This window comes from Salmo trutta, unplaced genomic scaffold (assembly GCF_901001165.1).
Source record: "Salmo trutta unplaced genomic scaffold, fSalTru1.1, whole genome shotgun sequence".
In the NCBI taxonomy this organism is placed as follows: domain Eukaryota; kingdom Metazoa; phylum Chordata; class Actinopteri; order Salmoniformes; family Salmonidae; genus Salmo; species Salmo trutta.
The window spans coordinates 123,366-141,738 of record NW_021822608.1 but is presented as its reverse complement, the minus strand read 5'-3'; the positions used below and the strand labels follow the sequence as shown (position 1 = coordinate 141,738).

The window sequence follows — 18,373 nt, the reverse complement described above, 5'->3', positions numbered from 1 at the left end:
TGGCTTGTGTCACAAATGGCACCCTATTCCTGTCACGTCTACTCCTGCTCCTCCCCTCCGGTGTTCGACGTCGCCAGAATACTAACCACCGGTCCTTGGATTCTTCATTACTCACACCTGTAGATCATTATGATTCACACCTGGACTCTATTATCTCTCCTTTATCTGTCCCTCCATGACCTCCCCTTTATCTGTCCCTCCATGACCTCCCCTTTATCTGTCCCTCCATGACCTCCCCTTTATCTGTCCCTCCATGACCTCCCCTTTATCTGTCCCTCCATGACCTCCCCTTTATCTGTCCCTCCATGACCTCCCCTTTATCTGTCCCTTCATGACCTCCCCTTTATCTGTCCCTTCATGACCTCCCCTTTATCTGTCCCTCCATGACCTCCCCTTTATCTGTCCCTTCATGACCTCCCCTTTATCTGTCCCTCATTACCTCCCCTTTATCTGTCCCTCCATGACCTCCCCTTTATCTGTCCCTCCATTACCTCCCCTTTATCTGTCCCTCCATGACCTCCCCTTTATCTGTCCCTCATTACCTATCCTTTATCTGTCCCTCCATGACCTCCCCTTTATCTGTCCCTCCATGACCTCCCCTTTATCTGTCCCTCCATGACCTCCCCTTTATCTGTCCCTCCATGACCTCCCCTTTATCTGTCCCTTCATGACCTCCCCTTTATCTGTCCCTCCATTACCTCCCCTTTATCTGTCCCTCCATGACCTCCCCTTTATCTGTCCCTCCATTACCTCCCCTTTATCTGTCCCTCATTACCTATCCTTTATCTGTCCCTCCATTACCTATCCTTTATCTGTCCCTCCATTACCTCCCCTTTATCTGTCCCTCCATTACCTCCCCTTTATCTGTCCCTCATTACCTATCCTTTATCTGTCCCTCCATTACCTATCCTTTATCTGTCCCTCCATTACCTCCCCTTTATCTGTCCCTCCATTACCTATTCTTTATCTGTCCCTCCATGACCTCCCCTTTATCTGTCCCTCCATTACCTCCCCTTTATCTGTCCCTCCATGACCTCCCCTTTATCTGTCCCTTCATGACCTCCCCTTTATCTGTCCCTCCATGACCTCCCCTTTATCTGTCCCTTCATGACCTCCCCTTTATCTGTCCCTCATTACCTCCCCTTTATCTGTCCCTCCATGACCTCCCCTTTATCTGTCCCTCCATGACCTCCCCTTTATCTGTCCCTCCATGACCTCCCCTTTATCTGTCCCTCATTACCTATCCTTTATCTGTCCCTCCATGACCTCCCCTTTATCTGTCCCTCCATGACCTCCCCTTTATCTGTCCCTCCATGACCTCCCCTTTATCTGTCCCTCCATGACCTCCCCTTTATCTGTCCCTTCATGACCTCCCCTTTATCTGTCCCTCCATTACCTCCCCTTTATCTGTCCCTCCATGACCTCCCCTTTATCTGTCCCTCCATTACCTCCCCTTTATCTGTCCCTCATTACCTATCCTTTATCTGTCCCTCCATTACCTATCCTTTATCTGTCCCTCCATTACCTCCCCTTTATCTGTCCCTCCATTACCTCCCCTTTATCTGTCCCTCATTACCTATCCTTTATCTGTCCCTCCATTACCTCCCCTTTATCTGTCCCTCCATTACCTCCCCTTTATCTGTCCCTCATTACCTATCCTTTATCTGTCCCTCCATGACCTCCCCTTTATCTGTCCCTCCATTACCTCCCCTTTATCTGTCCCTCCTTTACGTTCATTCCTCAGTCGGTATTGTTCCTGTGTTTAATGCCATATCGCCACTGTTACGCTGTCTCGTTTGTTGTTCTATTAAACGTTTCACCTGCTTCTTGACTCACAGCGTCATCGTTACAATTCCCTATATACAGTTGAAGTCGGAAGTTTACATACACTTAGGTTGGAGTCATTAACTCGTTTTTCAACCACTCCACAAATTTCTTGTTAACAAACTATAGTTTTGGCAGTGGGTCAGATGTTTACATACACTAAGTTGACTGTGCCTTTAAACAGCTTGGAAAATTCCCGAAAATGATGTCATGGCTTTAGAAGCTTCTGATAGGCTAATTGACATAATTTGAATCAATTGGAGGTGTACCTGTGGATGTATTTCAAAGCCTACCTTCAAACTCAGTGCCTCTTTGTTTGACATCATGGGAAAATCAAAAGAAATCAGCCAAGATCTCAGAAAATAAATCTGGTTCATCCTTGGAAGCAATTTCCAAATGCCTGAAGGTACCACGTTCATCTGTACAAACAATAGTACGCAAGTATAAACACCATAGGACCACGCAGCCGTCATACCGCTCAGGAAGGAGACGTGTTCTGTCTCCTAGAGATGAACGTACTTTGGTGCAAAAAGTGCAAATCAATCCGAGAACAACAGCAAAGGACCTTGTGAAGATGCTGGAGGAAACAGGTACAAAAGTATCTATATCCACAGTAAAACGAGTCCTATATCGACATAACCTGAAAGGCCGCACAGCAAGGAAGAAGCCACTGCTCCAAAACCTCCATAAAAAAGCCAGACGACGGTTTGCAACTGCACATGGGGACAAAGATCGTACTTTTTGGAGAAATGTCCTCTGGTCTGATGAAACAAAAATAGAACTGTTCGGCCATAATGACAATTGTAATGTTTGGAGGAAAAAGGGGGAGGCTTGCAAGCCGAAGAACACCATCCCAACCGTGAAGCACGGTGGTGGCAGCATCATGTTGTGGGGGTGCTTTGTTGCAGGAGGGACTGGTGCACTTCACAAAATAGATGGCATCATGAGGCAGGACAATTATGTAGACATATTGAAGCAACATCTCAAGACATCAGTCAGAAAGTTAAAGCTTGGTCGCAAATGGGTCTTCCAAATGGACAATGACCCCAAGCATACTTCCAAAGTTGTGGCAAAATGGCTTAGGTATTGGAGTGGCCATCACTAAGCCCTGACCTCAATCCTATAGAACATTTGTGGGGAGAACTGAAAAAGTGTGTGCGAGCAAGGAGGCCTACAAACCTGACTCCATTACACCAGCTCTGTCAGGAGGAATGGGCCAAAATTCACCCAATTTATTGTGGGAAGCTTGTGGAAGGCTACCCGAAACGTTTGACCCAAGTTAAACAATTTAAAGGCAATGCTACCAAATACTAATTGAGTGTCTGTAAACTTCTGACCCACTGGGAATGTGATGAAAGAAATAAAAGCTGAAATAAATAATTCTCTCTACTATTATTCTGACATTTGACATTCATAAAGTGGTGATCCTAACTGACCTAAAATAGGGAATTTTTACTAGGATTAAATGTCAGGAATTGTGAAAAACTGAGTTTAAATGTATTTGACTTTAACTGTAGTGCCCAGGCGCTGGTCAACAGTAGTGCACTCTATAGTGAATAGTGTGTTATTTGGGACGCAGGGCTGGATTCACAGCAGGAATTTTAATCAAGGCTGCGACTGGCGCTGAACCTCATGAATGGACCGACATGTGATTTATGTATCTCTTCACTAAGACCTGAAGACGCCCAAATGATGTTACTGGATGGTATTAGAGGTCTTAAGTCACTGTGAATGTCATCACAGAGCAGAGAGAGAGAACAGTAGAAAGACAGTGGTTTGGTATAGGTCCACCTTAGTCTGTACGGTTACTGACTGTTTGGTATAGGTCCACCTTAGTCTGTACGGTTACTGACTGTTTGGTATAGGTCCACCTTAGTCTGTACGGTTACTGACTGTTTGGTATAGGTCCACCTTAGTCTGTACGGTTACTGACTGTTTGGTATAGGTCCACCTTAGTCTGTACGGTTACTGACTGTTTGGTATAGGTCCACCTTAGTCTGTACGGTTACTGACTGTTTGGTATAGGTCCACCTTAGTCTGTACGGTTACTGACTGTTTGGTATGGGTCCACCTTAGTCTGTACGGTTACTGACTGTTTGGTATGGGTCCACCTTAGTCTGTACGGTTACTGACTGTTTGGTATAGGTCCACCTTAGTCTGTACGGTTACTGACTGTTTGGTATGGGTCCACCTTAGTCTGTACGGTTACTGACTGTTTGGTATGGGTCCACCTTAGTCTGTACGGTTACTGACTGTTTGGTATAGGTCCACCTTAGTCTGTACGGTTACTGACTGTTTGGTATAGGTCCACCTTAGTCTGTACGGTGAGTGACTGTTTGGTATAGGTCCACCTTAGTCTGTACGGTGAGTGACTGTTTGGTATCCTCGCTCGTCATCTTTCAATGCGGCAGGATGCCACTGGGTAAACAGCGACCACAGAATTTCAATCGAGCTCTCTGCCTGAATCTTATGAATGGACCAATGACTGTTTTAAATAAGGAATGGTCTGATGATAGTGAATGGGACATCAGTGCTCTGAATGTCTTCACAGAGCAAAGAGAGGGCAATAGAAAGAGAGAGGGAAACAATCCCACCAGCTGTTGGTGCTTTCAGACAGGTCCCCTATTTTAACCCTCTTTATACATGTGGTTGTGTGTTTAGATGACGCCATTTGGCATGCCCCATGGATCTCAGTTTGTACTGATGGCTATGTGGGGGGGAAATAAACCTGAACTTGAACTAAAACATTCCAACTCTGAAACAATACAAACGTTAACGAGATCCATGGCTGAACGACGACATTAACATACAGCTGGCGGGTTATAAACTCTATCGTCAGAAGAGAACAGCAGCCTCTTTTAAGACACGGGGCCGGGACCTATGCATTTACGTAAACAACAGCTGGTGCACGATATCTAAGGACGTCTCAAGGTTTTGCTCGCCTGAGGTAGAGTATCTCATGATAAGCTGTAGACCACACTATCCACCTAGAGAGTTTTCATCTGTATTTTTCATAGCTGTCTACATACCACCACAAACCGATGCTGGCACTAAAACCACACTCAATGAGCTGTAGAAGGCCATAAGCTAACAGGAAAACACTCATCCAGAGGCAGCGCTCCTAGTGGCCGGGGACTTTAATGCAAGGAAACTTAAATCAGTTTTACCTCATTTCTATCAGCATGTTAAATGTGCAACCAGAGGGAAAAGAATTCTAGACCACCTTTACTCCATACACAGAGATGCGTACAAAGCTCTCCCTCGCCCTCATTTGGTAAATCTGACCATAATTCTATCCTGCTGACAAGCAAAAATTAAAGCAGGAAGCACCAGTGACTCAGTCTATAAAAAAGTGGTCAGATGAAGCAGATGCTAAACTACAGGACTGTTTTGCTAGCACAGACTGGAATATGTTCCAGGATTCTTCCAATGGCATTGAGGAGTACACCACATCAGTCACTGGCTTCATCAATAAGGGCATCGAGGACATCATCCCCACAGTGACTGTACGTACATACACCAACCAGAAGCCATGGATTACAGGCAACATTCGCACTGAGCTAAAGGGTAGAGCTGCCTCTTTCAAGGAGCGGGACTCTAACCCGGAAGCTTATAAGAAATCCTGCTATGCCTTCCGACGAACCATCAAACAGGCAAAGCATCAATACAGGACTAAGATTGAATCGTACTACACCGGCTCCAACGCTCGTCGGATGTGGCAGGGCCTGCAAACTATTACAGACTACAAAGGGAAGCACAGCCGAGAGCTGCCCAGTGACATGAGCCTACCAGACAAGCTAAATAAATTATATGCTCGCTTCGAGGCAAGTAACATGCATGAGAGCCTCAGCTGTTCCGGATGACTGTGTGATCACGCTCCCCGCAGCCGATGTGAGTAAGACCTTTTAAACAGGTCAACATTCACAAGGCCGCAAGGCCAGATGGATTACCAGGACTTGTACTCCGAGCATGCACTGACCAACTGGCAAGTGTCTTCACTGACATTTTTAACCTCTCTCTGTCTGTAATACCAACATGTTTCAAGCAGATCACCATAGTCCCTGTGCTGAAGACCACTAAGGTAACCTGCCTTAATGACTACCGACCTGCAGCACTCACCTCTGTAGCCATGAAGGGCTTTGAAAGGCATTGGCTCACATCAACACCATTATCCCAGAAACCCTAGACCCACTCCAATTTGCATACCGCACCAACAGATCCACAGATGATGCAATCTCTATTGCACTCCACACCGCCTTTTCCCACCTGGACAAAAGGAACACCTATGTGAGAACGCTATTCATTGACTACAGCTCAGCGTTCAACACCATATTTCCCTCAAAGCTCATCACTAAGCTAATGACCCTGGGACTAAACACCTCCCTCTGCAACTGGATCCTGGACTTCCTGACGGGCTGCCCCCAGGTGGTAAGGGTAGGTAACAACACATCCGCCACGCTGGTCCTCAACACTGGAGCCCCTCAGGGGTGCGTGCTCAGTCCCCTTCTGTACTCCCTGTTCACTCATCACTGCATGGCCAGACACGACTCCAACACCATCATTAAGTTTGCTGATGACACAACAGTGGTAGGCCTGATCACCGACAGCTATGAGACAGCCTATTGGGAGGAGGTCAGAGACCTGACCGTGTGGTGCAAGGACAACATCCTCTCCCTCAATGTGATCAAGACAAAGGAGATGATTGTGGACTACAGGAAAAAGAGGGCCGAGCACGCCTCCATTCTCATCGACGGGCTGCAGTGGAGCAGGTTGAGAGTTTCAAGTTCCTTGGCGTCCACATCACCAACAAACTAACATGGTCCAAGCACACCAAGACAGTCGTGAAGAGGGCACGACAAAATCTACTCCCCCTCAGGAGACTAAAAAGATTTGGCATGGGTCCTCAGATCCTCAAAAGGTTTTACAGCTGCACCATCGAGAGCATCCTGACGGGTTGCATCACTGCCTGGTATGGCAACTGCTTGTCATCCGACAGCAAGGCATTACAGAGGGTAGTGCATACGGTCCAGTACATCACTGGGGCTGAGCTTCCTGCCATCCAGGACCTCTATACCAGGCGATGTCAGAGGAAGGCCCTAAAAATTGTCAAAGACTCCCGCCACCCTAGTCATAGACTGTTCTCTCTGCTACCGCACAGCAAGTGGTACCTGAGCGCCAAGTCTAGGTCCAAGAGCCTCCTTAATAGCTTCTACCCCCAGACTATTTGCATGTATTTGGTCAGTACCTAGTGAACTTAATATTCTGTATTTTGTCATATGCTTCCCTGACAGGTTCAATAAGAACGGCATCGATCTGAACAGGGACTTCCCAGATGCCTTCTCTAAGAAGGAGAGTGGAATGAGAGAGATGGAGGTGAGAGCCATTATGGACTGGCTGAAGACTGAGAGCTTCGTCCTGTCAGCCAACCTGCACGGTGGGGCTGTGGTGGCCAGCTACCCCTACGACAACAGCAATGGAGGTACGTTACACCGTCACACACAGAGAGAGAGAGAGAGGCTGAGTGATCCCAATATAGAGACTACTAGAATGACTACAGAGCAGAGGAACAATATAGAGACTACTAGAATGACTACAGAGCAGAGGAACAATATAGAGACTACTAGAATGACTACAGAGCAGAGTAACAATATAGACTACAGAGTAGAGTAACAACAGGTGTCTAATATAGAGACTACTAGAATGACTACAGAGCAGAGGAACAATATAGAGACTACTAGAATGACTACAGAGCAGAGTAACAATATAGACTACAGAGCAGAGTAACAATATAGAGACTACTAGAATGACTACAGAGCAGAGGAACAATATAGAGACTACTAGAATGACTACAGAGCAGAGTAACAATATAGACTACAGAGCAGAGTAACAATATAGAGACTACTAGAATGACTACAGAGCAGAGTAACAATATAGAGACTACTAGAATGACTACAGAGCAGAGTAACAATATAGACTACAGAGCAGAGTAACAATATAGAGACTACTAGAATGACTACAGAGCAGAGTAACAATATAGACTACAGAGCAGAGTAACAATATAGAGACTACTAGAATGACTACAGAGCAGAGTAACAATATAGACTACAGAGCAGAGTAACAATATAGAGACTACTAGAATGACTACAGAGCAGAATAACAATATAGACTACAGAGCAGAGTAACAATATAGAGACTACTAGAATGACTACAGAGCAGAGTAACAATATAGAGACTACTAGAATGACTACAGAGTAACAACAGGTGTCCCTGCGAAGAGATCAATAGATCAACCAATAAGTCAATCACATCAATATTGGTTGTTTCCGCTGTGTCCCAAATAGCCCAGGGCCCTGGTCAAAAGTAGTGTACTATATAGGGAATAGGGCTCTGGTCTAAAGTAGTGTACTATATAGGGAATAGGGCTCTGGTCTATAGTAGTGCACTATATAGGGAATAGGGCTCTGGTCTAAAGTAGTGCACTATATAGGGAATAGGGCTCTGGTCTAAAGTAGTGCACTATATAGGGAATAGGGCTCTGGTCTATAGTAGTGTATTGTATAGGGAATAGGGCTCTGGTCTAAAGTAGTGCACTATATAGGGAATAGGGCTCTGGTCTAAAGTAGTGCACTATATAGGGAATAGGGCTCTGGTCTAAAGTAGTGTATTGTATAGGGAATAGGGCTCTGGTCTATAGTAGTGTATTGTATAGGGAATAGGTTGACATGTTGTGTTGTCACCCAGGTAGTGAGCTGCAGAGTGGATCCAGTGTTGCCCCTGACAACGACGTGTTGATCCAGCTGGCTAAGACCTACTCCTACACCCACAGCAAGATGCACAAGGGAGACCACTGTTACGACTCCAAGGACTTTAAGGAGGGCATCACCAACGGTTACTACTGGTACCCTCTACCAGGTCAGTCAGTAAATCTATCAGCTTACAGATCTGGGGTACTACTGGTACCCTCTACCAGGTCAGTCAGTAAATATATCAGCTTACAGATCTGGGGTACTACTGGTACCCTCTACCAGGTCAGTCAGTAAATCTATCAGCTAACAGATCTGGGGTACTACTGGTATCCTATACCAGGTCAGTCAGTAAATCTATCAGCTAACAGATCTGGGGTACTACTGGTACCCTCTACCAGGTCAGTCAGTAAATCTATCAGCTTACAGATCTGGGGTACTACTGGTATCCTATACCAGGTCAGTCAGTAAATCTATCAGCTAACAGATCTGGGGTACTACTGGTATCCTATACCAGGTCAGTCAGTAAATCTATCAGCTTACAGATCTGGGGTACTACTGGTATCCTATACCAGGTCAGTCAGTAAATCTATCAGTTTACAGATCTGGGGTAATACTGGTACCCTCTACCAGGTCAGTCAGTAAATCTATCAGCTTACAGATCTGGGGTAATAGCTAATAATAGCTAAGGGTGTTGGGTTGACAGTCGCATGGCTCTAGTCTGGCTCAGTTTCATGTTTTTCTATCCGTTTCCTAGGAGGGATGCAGGACTATAACTACGTGTGGGGCCAGTGTCTAGAGATCACCTTGGAGCTGTCCTGTTGTAAATTCCCTCCAGAGAGTGATCTGCCTGGGCTCTGGGATGCCAACCGGGCCGCGCTGCTGGCATACATGCAACAGGTCCATCTGGGTAAGTACCACGCTGTCTGTCGTGGGTTAGTACCACGCTGTCTGTCGTGGGTTAGTACCACGCTGTCTGTCGTGGGTTAGTACCACGCTGTCTGTCGTGGGTTAGTACCACGCTGTCTGTCGTGGGTTAGTACCACGCTGTCTGTCGTGGGTTAGTACCACGCTGTCTGTCGTGGGTTAGTAACACGCTGTCTGTCGTGGGTTAGTACCACGCTGTCTGTCGTGGGTTAGTACCACGCTGTCTGTCGTGGGTTAGTACTACGCTGTCTGTCGTGGGTTAGTACCACGCTGTCTGTCGTGGGTTAGTACCACGCTGTCTGTCGTGGGTAAGTACCACGCTGTCTGTCGTGGGTTAGTACCACGCTGTCTGTCGTGGGTTAGTACCACGCTGTCTGTCGTGGGTTAGTACCACGCTGTCTGTCGTGGGTTAGTACCACGCTGTCTGTCGTGGGTTAGTAACACTCTGTCTGTCGTGGGTTAGTAACACTCTGTCTGTCGTGGGTTAGTACCACGCTGTCTGTCGTGGGTTAGTACCACGCTGTCTGTCGTGGGTTAGTACCACGCTGTCTGTCGTGGGTTAGTACCACGCTGTCTGTCGTGGGTTAGTACCACGCTGTCTGTCGTGGGTTAGTACCACGCTGTCTGTCGTGGGTTAGTACCACGCTGTCTGTCGTGGGTTAGTAGCACGCTGTCTGTCGTGGGTTAGTACTACGCTGTCTGTCGTGGGTTAGTACCACGCTGTCTGTCGTGGGTTAGTACCACGCTGTCTGTCATAAATACAATCAAATCAATCAAAACTTCTCTACAGTGTTTCACTACCAAGTGGTGGCTTGATCATTTCAATGGTAGAATGATTCATTTAGGTATGAATCGTTTAGGTAGTACGATTCATTTAGGTAAGAATCGGTAAGGTAAAACGATTCATTTAGGTAAGAATCGGTAAGGTAAAACGATTCATTTAGGTAAGAATCGGTAAGGTAAAACGATTCATTCAAGATATGTGGATATTGAATGTAAGCTCAAGGTAATTCTGTAATAAAAAAGAAAATCCAGACGTTATGTCACATGCTGAAAAGCCCCCAGACACTAAAATAGATCTCCAGATCAGGAAGCACGACAAGATCTCACAACAACGGTCTACCCTGGGATGACTCCTGGTCCAGGTCAGTCATCACGGTCTACCCTGGGATGACTCCTGTGCCATGTCAGTCATCACGGTCTACCCTGGGATGACTCCTGGTCCAGGTCAGTCATCACGGTCTACCCTGGGATGACTCCTGGTCCTGGTCAGTCATCACGGTCTACCCTGGGACGACTCCTAGTTCAGGTCAGTCATCACGGTCTACCCTGGGATGACTCCTGGTCCAGGTCAGTCATCACGGTCTACCCTGGGATGACTCCTGGTCCTGGTCAGTCATCACGGTCTACCCTGGGATGACTCCTGGTCCTGGTCAGTCATCACGGTCTACCCTGGGATGACTCCTGGTCCAGGTCAGTCATCACGGTCCACCCTGGGATGACTCCTGGTCCAAATCCACTTGACATTTAAATCTCGTTGGATTGATTAATTTTACTCCTGTGAATCTTTCATACTCTTGCTTGTGCCTGTCGTTTTTTTTTAACGTTTACAAATTAGATGCGCTGAACTGAAAGAAACTTCCAGAAAATGAACACCGGGATGATAGTGATATTATGTCTGATCTCACAAACAATGTAAAGTCTGTTTAGATAGATGTGATCTAGAGCCGAGCCTGTTGGTCTTTAATCTGAGGGTTTCCTGCTAGTGACGCAACATGTTGAATTATGCAACAGAACTTGACAACAGTAATTAATGAGGCTGTCTGGACCGAGCAGGTAGGCCTGGACAGAGCTAGTTTTTGGTTGTTGTAGGCCAGTTTCACTTATGTTCATTTATTCATATATGCATATTACCTAGTGTGTTTATGCAAATTAGGAAAATATATACTTTTCTTTATTTTAACACATATTTTTTTTAAATACTTGATACCATTACAAAATGTGGATATGAGTCCATTCTAAGAAAATAAATCCCAGAAGTCCAGGTATTATTTGATACTTGATACCATTACAAAATGTGGATATGAGTCCATTCTAAGAAAATAAATCCCAGAAGTCCAGGTATTATTTGTCCGTGCCAGTAAAATGTTTTATGTGCTATAATCCAGTCAGTACCTGGAGGATCTTCATACGTTGTTCAACTGTTGTATTTATTAGAATGGTTTTTAAAAACTTTTAACAATTTGGATGAAAGTAAATTGAGAACCAATTGGCTTTGGTTGGTTGGTTGGTGTTGATTGTCCTGCTCTCCTTCCGTCCCGCTGTGTGTGTGTGTGTGTGTGTGTCTAGGTGTGAAAGGGCAGGTGTTGGACGCGGAGGGAAACCCATTACAGAATGCTTTGGTGGAGGTGGAGGGGAGACAGAACCTCTGTCCCTTCAGAACGGACCTCCATGGAGAGTACTACAGACTGCTGTTGCCAGGCAACTACACCTTTATGGTGAGACAGCACCCTCTGCTGGTAGTATTGATACTTTAGGATGGTTTATTCAACTGCTGCTGTCTCAAATGGCACCCTATTCCCTATGTAGTGCACTACTTTTGACCAGAGCCCTATTCCACTATATAGGGAATAGGGTGCCATTTGGGACCGGTCTGTGTATCTGGGTGGTAGTTATTTATTTGGACAGTGAAGCTAAAACTTTTAATTTGGCTCTATTACTCCCAGCAATTTGGATTTGAGATAAAATGTTTCATATGTGGCGAATGTACAAAAATGTCACTTTTTTTTATTTGAGGGTATTTTCATACATATCTGTTTTAACGTTTAGAAATGAAAGCACTTTTATTAGGGTCGGATTTAACAAAAATCTGTGATGCGAAGAACTCTGAATCACGGAATCTAGACAATAAAACGGAATTCAACACTATTCAAAAATATATGGAACATCGTAGGAAATCAACTCAATGTATTAATTTGCCCGAAGTTTATTATAAAACATGAACAGAATGCGTCAGTGATTCATATTTCTTTCAACTTTCTGAACGGGCATCGAGAATCCCCGTCTGTGTATATTCCCGTCGTCTACCACGCTGTGTAGCTGTTAGCGATGATGCTAATCAAACACAGTCTTCTGGCAGATGGAAAGCCTTTCACAAAACCCCTTCTCAATTAAATGTTAACTACAAAGTAGCCTTTGCCTACCTGGCAGAATTATATTGGGATTATTTGCATCAGTCCAGTGGGTCATTTGTTTTGCCCAATCTACCATCACACGTGTGCTACAAAAACACCACTGAACAGCAGCCTCTTGCTGGGTGCACAGTGGAGTTAGAGGGGAACTATGCCCAAAACTTGACATTTCAACAACAACAAAAAATCCCAGACCTCAAAAGTGGTCTCCTGGTGTTTGTTGTGGATTTAGAAAATCAAATTTATATAAAAAAAAAATATATATGGATTTCTTAGGGCTCTGCTTTATGTATCTTTGAAGGTATCATAAGCATTTGGACAAATGTACCTCTGTGTATTAAAGTAGTCAAGTGTAGTATTTGTTCCCATATTCCTAGCAAGCAATGACGTCATTAAACTTTTGACTCTACAAACTTGTTGGATGCATGTTTGCTGTTTGACCCCCCCTCCCTAAATACAACACTGAGATTGGACTGGGACTGATAGGAATGATTTAACTGCTCTCAAATAAACCACGAGGGTGGAGGGTAAACTCCCTCTAAGTGGCATGGGGAGGACATGGGGCTCTGGTCAAACTAGTGCACTATATATGGATTAGGGTGCTGTTTCAGACACAGTCTACAGTGAGACAATCCTATGGGCTCTAGTCAAAAGTAGTGCAGTATGTAGGGAATAGGGTGCCATTTTGGACATAATGAATGTTTCTCAGTGTTTTTTATTTTGACCCAGCTCATACAAAGCCATGTGGGTGGTCCTGCTGGGTTGTGTGGTACAGTAGCACGTATGAGGTCCCACATCTCCCACAGTCTCCAGTAAACATCTGATCAACTAACAGATAACAACCGTCCCTCTGCAGACAGAGCAGAGAAAGCACCAGAACATTTTCAACAACAGAGATATTGTGAAACCATGAGAATAAAAATGTTTCACCCTTTATTACATTCATCTGTTCAGACGGAATAGATACTTGATCTACAGTACAATACTGTATATTTAGTTGGTATACATCTGGTTATGAGTCAATCCTTTACAGTACAATACTGTATATTTAGTTGGTATACATCTGGGTATGAATCAACCCTCTACAGTAAAATACTGTATATTTAGTTAGTATACAGCTGGGTATGAATCAATCTACAGTACAATACTGTATATTTAGCTGGTATACATCTGGGTATGAATCAACCCTCTACAGTAAAATACTGTATATTTAGTTAATATACATCTGGGTATGAATCAATCCTCTACAGTAAAATACTGTATATTTAGCTGGTATACAACTGTGTATGAATCAATCAATCAATAGTATGAAATCAATCAATGTGATTTACATATTTGCCTGTGTGTCAAGTTTACTCAACAGTGTAATAACTGATCAATACATGAACTAATGGATAAATGTGATTGACAGGTTACGTTCCCGGGCCACCAGGTGTTGATGGAGACGTTAACGGTCCCGTACGGTCCCGACTCATTCTCGGCCCTCGTCCACAACTTCCAGCTGCAGAGGACCGCAGCCACCACCCCTGGCCCCAGCCACCCCACCCAGTCCTGCATCCCACCCCAGGTCTGGAGGCCCCTGGATGGCCACTCTGCCAGCCTGGGCCCCTCGGGTATCACCATCCTCCTGGTTCTCCAGGTTCTCTGGAATACCATGTTACTGTGACTGAGAGATGGGCCACGTCTCAGATGGAACCTTATTTCCTGTATAGTGTAGGGCTCTAGTCAAAAATAGTGCACTATATAGGGGATAGGATGCCATTTGGGACGTATCCATGGAGATAGACTGACTGAGATGGGATCTCCCAGTCCAGAGACATTGTCTTTTTTTCAGTATTTTTGTACAAACAAAAAAATCCTATATATATTTTCTTGTAACACTTTGCATTGCTCTACCTTGCACAAACACGTGAGCCATTTTGTGTTTTTAAAAATGTTATGTTTTGTATTGATGCTTTTTTAGTTGTTTTTTTTACATTGTGCTGAAAGAAAGCAATACTGCCAGCCAGCAATCTGCCATGCCAAGTTAAGAAGAAGAGACGGAGGACAAGGGGTAAGGAAGGGATGGAGGGAAGGGTGTTGAGGAGGACAAGGGGTAAGGAAGGGATGGAGGGAAGGGTGTTGAGAAGGTCTAGAAGTGCCTCTAAGAACGCCTACCAGTCAACGTGATACCTGGAATCACACCTCCACCTGCAAACATGACAAGACTTGCTTTTAGACAGAGACTACCTGCCTGAGCTCAGTGCACAGCAGAGAGAACACCCAGCGCAGAGAGAACACCCAGCGCAGAGAGAACACCCAGCGCAGAGAGAGAACACCCAGCGCAGAGAGAGAACACCCAGCGCAGAGAGAGAACACCCAGCGCAGAGAGAGAACACCCAGCAGAGAGAGAACACCCAGCACCCAGCAGAGAGAACACCCAGCAGAGAGAGAACACCCAGCACCCAGCAGAGAGAGAACACCCAGCAGAGAGAGAACACCCAGCAGAGAGAGAACACCCAGCAGAGAGAGAACACCCAGCAGAGAGAGAACACCCAGCAGAGAGAGAACACCCAGCAGAGAGAGAACACCCAGCAGAGAGAGAACACCCAGCAGAGAGAGAACACCCAGCAGAGAGAGAACACCCAGCAGAGAGAGAACACCCAGCAGAGAGAGAACACCCAGCAGAGAGAGAACACCCAGCAGAGAGAGAACACCCAGCAGAGAGAGAACACCCAGCAGAGAGAGAACACCCAGCAGAGAGAACATATATCACAATACCTGTACTGGTGGACTGTAGACTGTATCACAATACCTGTACTAGTGGACTGTAGACTGTATCACAATACCTGTACTGGTGGACTGTATCACAATACCTGTACTGGTGGACTGTAGACTGTATCACAATACCTGTACTAGTGGACTGTAGACTGTATCACAATACCTGTACTGGTGGACTGTATCACAATACCTGTACTGGTGGACTGTAGACTGTATCACAATACCTGTACTAGTGGACTGTAGACTGTATCACAATACCTGTACTGGTGGACTGTATCACAATACCTGTACTGGTGGACTGTAGACTGTATCACAATACCTGTACTAGTGGACTGTAGACTGTATCACAATAACTGTACTGGTGGACTGTAAACTATCACTATAGTTATTGTCAAAAACAGAACCTTCCTGAAGCATTATGGGTAATGATGGATGTAGACCCATAAATGGCACCGTATTCCCTACCTAGTGCACTACGTTAGACCAAAATCCTATAGACCCTGGTTAAAAGTAGTGCACTATATAGGGAATAGTTTGGGTTCCATTTGGGACACAGTGATATTGTCCATAGATGCCTCTCATGTTGTTCTACCTCATCTAACAACTGACCTTTGACCTTTCAGCTGACAATGATTGTTGTGCCTTGATGATTAAATCTGTCTCAATTTATGTTTTAGGATCAGTCATTTTTTTCCACGTCAGTGGTCACATTGTTCATGTGTGGGCTATGTCTTAAGGTGTTATGTCAAAGTTAACCAATATAATGTAGCGATTCATGTGTTGGCTTGATAGTCACTGGACCCGGGATCGAGTCCCGGGTTACACCTTCAATATATGTAGCTTAAATCATGACGCTACACATTAACCTTGCTTGAGAGGTGATGATGGGTAGTGGATGGAGGAAGATTCTGATAACAGTTATGAGCTTTTTACCAGCAGGTGGAGTCCTGTCTCTACTATGACTAAAGATCTGCAGGTCAGGGATAGGTCTACTGTAGTCAGCCACCTGGGCACCCAGCCAGATCCACACCACCATAAACCCAGACCTGTAATTGTATTTATTTATTCAGGGAAAACCATTGAGACCAGGGTCTCATTCCCCAGGGTGCCCTGATTTACAGTACTACAACAATCAAAAACGATGTGAAACCAAACAGCAATCAATACAATGTCAAATCAAATGTAAAAACAGCACAGCAGCATTCCATTCCTCAGCTACCTGGTCCCCAACACCCTAAACTGGAGCTACCTGGTCCCCAACACCCTAAACTGGAGCTACTAGGTCCCCAACACCCTAAACTGGAGCTACTAGGTCCCCAACACCCTAAACTGGAGTTACCTGGTCCCCAACACCCTAAACTGGAGCTACCTGGTCCCCAACACCCTAAACTGGAGCTACCTGGTCCCCAACACCCTAAACTGGAGCTACTAGGACCCCAACACCCTAAACTGGAGCTACCTGGTCCCCAACACCCTAAACTAGAGCTACCTGGTCCCCAACACCCTAAACTAGAGCTACCTGGTCCCCAACACCCTAAACTGGAGCTACTAGGTCCCCAACACCCTAAACTGGAGCTACCTGGTCCGCAACACCCTAAACTGGAGCTACCTGGTCCCCAACACCCTAAACTGGAGCTACTAGGTCCCCAACACCCTAAACTGGAGCTACTAGGTCCCCAACACCCTAAACTGGAGCTACTAGGTCCCCAACACCCTAAACTGGAGCTACTAGGTCCCCAACACCCTAAACTGGAGCAACTAGGTCCCCAACACCCTAAACTGCACCAGAACATCCAACTGTTAGGACTTCTGCAAATTGTTCCAGCAGTGAGGCGCATTAAAACTAAAAGCGGATTCTCCTAATTCGGTGGCGACCCGAGGAACCTCAAAGAGTTAACCAACCTTGTCTAGTAGAGCTATGTAAACAAAAAGGGAATAAGGAAGTGATCTACGGGAATTTAATGAGGACCAGACAACCTTTTGATACAGGATGTAGTGATGAGTATTAAAATGAATGGCGCTACAGTGGACTGCATCCAAAGGTTTAATAGTGGCTGCTGCAATCTGGTAAATATATTGTCTAGTCCTAACATGTATTAACCAGTCAGAATGTAATATATATTGTCTAGTCCCAACATTAACCAGTCAGAATGTAATATATATTGTCTAGTCCTAACATGTATTAACCAGTCAGAATGTAATATATATTGTCTAGTCCCAACATTAACCAGTCAGAATGTAATATATATTGTCTAGTCCAACATGTATTAACCAGTCAGAATGTAATATATATTGTCTAGTCCCAACATTAACCAGTCAGAATGTAATATATATTGTCTAGTCCCAACATTAACCAGTCAGAATGTAATATATATTGTCTAGTCCCAACATTAACCAGTCAGAATGTAATATATATTGTCTAGTCCCAACATTAACCAGTCAGAATGTAATATATATTGTCTAGTCCCAACATTAACCAGTCAGAATGTAATATATATTGTCTAGTCCCAACATGTATTAACCAGTCAGAATGTAATATATATTGTCTAGTCCCAACATGTATTAACCAGTCAGAATGTAATATATATTGTCTAGTCCAACATGTATTAACTAGTCAGAATGTAATATATATTGTCTAGTCCTAACATGTATTAACCAGTCAGAATGTAATATATATTGTCTAGTCCCAACATTAACCAGTCAGAATGTAATATATATTGTCTAGTCCAACATGTATTAACCAGTCAGAATGTAATATATATTGTCTAGTCCCAACATTAACCAGTCAGAATGTAATATATATTGTCTAGTCCCAACATTAACCAGTCAGAATGTAATATATATTGTCTAGTCCCAACATTAACCAGTCAGAATGTAATATATATTGTCTAGTCCCAACATTAACCAGTCAGAATGTAATATATATTG

General features: G+C 44.7%; 1 protein-coding gene and 1 long non-coding RNA gene across 2 annotated transcripts in view; both read left to right on the top strand.

Moving 5' to 3' along the window:
- LOC115182933 (carboxypeptidase M) overlaps nt 1–14,710 on the top strand; it is a 77,353-nt gene extending 62,643 nt beyond the window's left edge. Inside the window, exons 5-9 of the mRNA XM_029744280.1 lie at nt 7,116–7,303; nt 8,566–8,736; nt 9,325–9,477; nt 11,844–11,992; nt 14,097–14,710. Coding sequence (XP_029600140.1) covers nt 7,116–7,303; nt 8,566–8,736; nt 9,325–9,477; nt 11,844–11,992; nt 14,097–14,351 — 916 coding nt within the window. The 3' untranslated portion in view covers nt 14,352–14,710. The remainder of the gene's footprint in view (nt 1–7,115; nt 7,304–8,565; nt 8,737–9,324; nt 9,478–11,843; nt 11,993–14,096) is intronic.
- On the top strand, nt 10,253–10,596 carry LOC115182934 (uncharacterized). The gene is made up of 2 exons (XR_003873917.1): nt 10,253–10,420; nt 10,454–10,596. It is a non-coding gene; the product is annotated as an uncharacterized LOC115182934 (long non-coding RNA).
- Nucleotides 14,711–18,373: the final 3,663 nt, after the last annotated feature.